General features: G+C 43.5%; 1 protein-coding gene across 1 annotated transcript; it reads right to left on the reverse strand.

Annotated features, from left to right (window-relative positions):
* Positions 1 to 543: 543 nt before the first annotated feature.
* On the reverse strand, positions 544 to 1,910 carry LOC119301023 (bisdemethoxycurcumin synthase-like). The gene is made up of 2 exons (XM_037577929.1): positions 1,715 to 1,910; positions 544 to 1,601 (listed from the first exon to the last, which is right to left on the reverse strand). The coding sequence occupies exons 1-2, from the start codon at positions 1,908 to 1,910 to the stop codon at positions 592 to 594; spliced, it is 1,206 nt and encodes a 401-aa protein (XP_037433826.1). The 3' UTR covers positions 544 to 591.
* Between the last annotated feature and the right edge of the window lie 2,576 nt (positions 1,911 to 4,486).

The following is a 4,486-nucleotide window of genomic DNA, read 5'->3' on the forward strand; positions in this document are numbered from 1 at the left end:
GTAAATGTTTGTAAAATAATATGACTATTTGCGCCTACTTTTATACTACAAACATATAAAATATAGAGAAGAAACCATGATAGCCAATATTACATAATGTGATTGGAAATAGCTAATGGCTCTCAGGCCCCATTGCACCCGTATTGGATTTTTTACAGATAATATAAAAAAGAGTAAAAAAATCTAATTTTTTTTGTAACAAACATGACTTAGCGTAATGCGTGAATGAATGACTACCGTGGTATTTTGGACGAAAGAAACAAAATTGATACTCCCTCCGTTTCATAATACAAGATGTTTCTGCAAGCTCCCTCCGCCATAATGTAAGTCATTTTTGGACTGTGGGATGGAGGGAGTACTATTCATAACTTTTGGACTTGCCATTTGTTTTTTTCTATTGCCGAGGATACCACAAGAGTTATTTCGATCCACGTAACTTTTCACACGAGTATTCCGCCAGCCCATGTTTGAACTTTTTTATTGTGATGCCCTAGTGAGCAGGTTGTACAATTTGAATGCTTGTAATTGAACTTGTTTATTTTGTTTCATATTATGTATCACATAAGTAGCCTATGAATGGGTCGAGGGTGGTCAATTTTTGTTGTGCAGGTTGCTGGCCACCACATGGAGCACCATGGTCTCCACCGTGAACCCCGGTCCAAATCCCATCATCACACCCCACTCGCCCGTCTCTCCTTCATCCTCCATTCGCCGCCGTTGCTCGTCGAGCACGAAGATCAATGTGGCACCAAGCATGTTCCCGTAGTCTCTCAGTACAGTCCGGCTCGCGGCCAGCTTCCCGTGATCCAGCTGGAGTGCACCGTCAATGTGGTCCATTATTCCACGGATGCCAGGGTGCACCACAAAGAACATATCGTTCCATTTGGTGCCATCGCTCATGATTCCAAGCGGCTGGAAAGCATCCATGAGACACTGCTCGATGTGCTGTGCCGCTAGAGGAATGAGCTCCCTGGTGAAGATGTGGCCGTCGAGGCCGGCTTCCGTGAGCTGCATGTTGAGCACGCCGTCGGTTGCTGGTATCGTGGTCTGCGAGGCCGACACCATCTCGAAGAGCGCGTGCTCCACAGGGTGCACGGCGTCAGCACCGACGATGACTGCTCCGGCGCCATCGCCGAAGGCTGCCTGGCTAATGAGCCTGTGTGGGTACGCCTCCTCGGGCCCGCGGAAGTTGACGACCGTGAGCTCGACGCAGGCCACAAGCACGCGCGCCCCGCGGTTGTTCTCAGCCATGTCCTTGGCGAGGCGCAGGGAAGCGGCACCAGCGGAGCAGCCGTTGAGGTTGAGCATCGTCCGGCATACGGACGCGTGGAGGGCGAGGAGAGAGGCCAGGCGGAGGTCGACGCCCGGGGCGTGCATGCCGGAGTTGGTGCTGACGATGAGGTGGGTGATGTCGGTGGCCGGACGGCCCCACTTGGCTATGGCCTTGGCTGCAGCTGATGCCGCCAGCTCCGGGGCTGCAGCAGCGGCGATGTCGAGCCGGGCGTCCAGGGATGGCTTGTCGTGGTAGAGGAATTCAGGGTGGGCGTCCAGCAGCTCCTCTGTGTGATGGAAGTAGCGCATCTCCGTTGATGTCATCTCGCCTGATCATCATACAAACCAAGTTTGGACCGTACATCATCGTTAGGTATGTATAAACAAGTTTGGACTACTAGTCTACTACTATATTTGCATGTATTCTTTTCTTTCTGCTTACAGAAGGTCTTGAGTTGTTTTTTGAGGCCAGTGAGGTGTTGGCTCTTGGTGACGCGGAAGTAGTAGTCCGGGTACTCCTCCTGGGACACGCAATTGGGCGGGTTCGCCGTGCCGACCGCGAGGATGGCTGCAGACCCGTCTGCACGCTGCAAACGCCGGATCTCCCGCACCGATGACAGTGTGCTGCTGCTGCCCATGATCTCGGAACCTAGAAATAGAATTGTTTGGGAGAGTATAAAGTATGACAGTACAAGCTTCACCGAGGATGGACTGTATAGGCTAAAAAATATGAATTACAAGTTAACTAGGAAAACAGAAAGATGCAAGCAACCGAGCAAGAACAGACGGGGGGATACCTAATTAAGAAGAGAGCACTCAGCGAGACGACGAAGGAGAGGGAGAAAAGTGTTTCGATCGGGATGTTTGTTCTAGCCGATGAGAATGATTGAACAACAAGGTGACAAGTATTTATAAGGACGGGAGCCGAGCAGGGAAGAGATGACCATGGATGGTAGTGTACACAAACAATCTTTACCAAAGGAGAGGTACAACTTATCATTATAGTTTCACAACAACACATAGTCAGCTAGGGCTCAATTGGCCCCTTCAATATTAAACAGTCAAATTTCTAACATGTGGAAAGACAAAACCGTGTGCTGGTATTTATGGAAAGACAAAAAGGGATACGAAAGTCAATACAAAGGATCTTTGCCAGAGGTGAGGTACAACTTATCATTATAGTTTCACAACAACCCATAGTCAGCTAGTCTAATATGTAGTCTAATATGATGACCATGCTAGAGGTGCTGGTATTCACACTAGTACATCACCACAACTATTGTCATTGCTTCACCTTACACCATGTTTGCAAGCGAGTATTATTTTGTCGTGATTGGGTAGTCCGCAATGATTGGATCCACAAATATTTTTGTACACATAAGTTGTTAATTTATTGATTGGCTTTGTCATTGACCTACAGCTTCGGTGAAACAGGGAGATGAGCATCTGGTGTACTCTAAGGATAATATGCGTCCAGTGTTCAACACGTCCTTTTGTAGTTGCCCGAGCATTCATCTAAAAAATCAGTCGCTATTTATGAATGATATTTGGCAAAGGTATGTAGATAATTATTTGAACTAATTATGCAATGTCAATAATGTAACGTAACAATTACCTAATAGGCATCAAAATTGCATTGCTAAACATTTGGAAAAAATTCCAAGAGAAATATATTTTTTTGCGGGGAAATTCCAAGAGAAGTTGACAATCACCTATCAGCAAAAGGGAAATATATAACTAAAATCTTAAGGAGTACTGGAGGATCATAATTACCTTTTCAAATGACCATAAAATCAAAAGTAATATGTCAAAATTAAATAAGAAAGTATCTGTGCTTCATAGATAAAGAGTATACGCCGATCGCAGTAAGCCATCGCCAGTTCACCATTGACTCGGAGCTTAATAGCCATACAAACTAATATTATGATCTTTTTTCTTGAGAGATTTTAGAGGGAAGTGGTTCAATTAGTTTGTTGTGGATTAGTGGATGAACTTTGTTTTGTTTGAGTTAACTATTTTGTTACTTTTTGCTCGAGAACTTTTAGGGTGGGAAATAGATCTGAGCGTGTGGACGAACTATCACTGCCACCAACTCATGTTCAATAAATAGTAATGATAGTGGCGACACACAATTGTTCTATGTCAAGCATACCACGAGGATATATCACAACTGGAATTATGTTTATAGATCAATTTCATGCCTCTCACGTTTTCAACAACATGAACAAAGATATGACATCATCCTGAACAACTAAAATTGAATTAATGCATACCAATTGGTTTCCTTGGTGTACCTATTTAGGATGTGCTCTATGTAAATGGCCTGGGCAAAACCTTTGTGATAGAATGTTGGTTTTGAATTCTTCAACACTAGGTTACAATCTCAATATTTATTTCGAATGAGAGAGGAGTGTTTTTTAAGAGAAAAGACCTTTTGGCATTGTAAGAACGTGCTCGATAAGTTGACAGTCTCAACTGAACCATACGTCCACAATACACCCACTTGATAGTTTCCAATTTCTTTGTTAATATTATGTAGAATATACTATGCAGTTGAATATGCCCTTCAATATTCAGAAAGTTTTATAATTTGGCAAGTACTACAGATTCATTGACTCACAAACTCTTTCTGGTATTCATGTAGAGACAAAAATGATACAAAAGTCAGAAGCAAGATTCTTCACCAAGGTGAGGTAGAACTACTTACTTAATTAGGACGACAACTTAAGCAGTCAGTCCGTAAGATGACCTTGCACACACTTGTATAGTAGTACAACACCACACCTATAACCTTCTAGCACATGCAAGCCATGACTTACCTAGTCAGGCACATTTGTTGACTGTGTTGTTATTAAGTTTATTCACGCTAGTATTGTAGTACATCACCACAACTATAACCTCCTAGCAGATGCCTCCACATTCCATATCACCACATGGAAAGCCTCCACGTCATCAAGAACATGCAAGCCTTCGACATCAGCTGAAGCTAGTAGGCCACGAGCTACTATGACGTGCAGCCACCCTCTATATATACAGCGAAAATTTGGAGCTCATTTTTCTCATATATTTTAAATATTAGTTTTGTCAAATTTACACTACCACCACATCACCAAGTACATGTTGAATCCTCTACATTATAAATTTGAAGTTTTTATTTTTCGACAATAAAAGATATCACCAATGCTAGAAGGTCGCAAGACACTACAACGTGCAA

The sequence above is a fragment of the Triticum dicoccoides genome, chromosome 1B (genome assembly GCF_002162155.2).
Source record: "Triticum dicoccoides isolate Atlit2015 ecotype Zavitan chromosome 1B, WEW_v2.0, whole genome shotgun sequence".
Lineage (NCBI taxonomy): Eukaryota > Viridiplantae > Streptophyta > Magnoliopsida > Poales > Poaceae > Triticum > Triticum dicoccoides.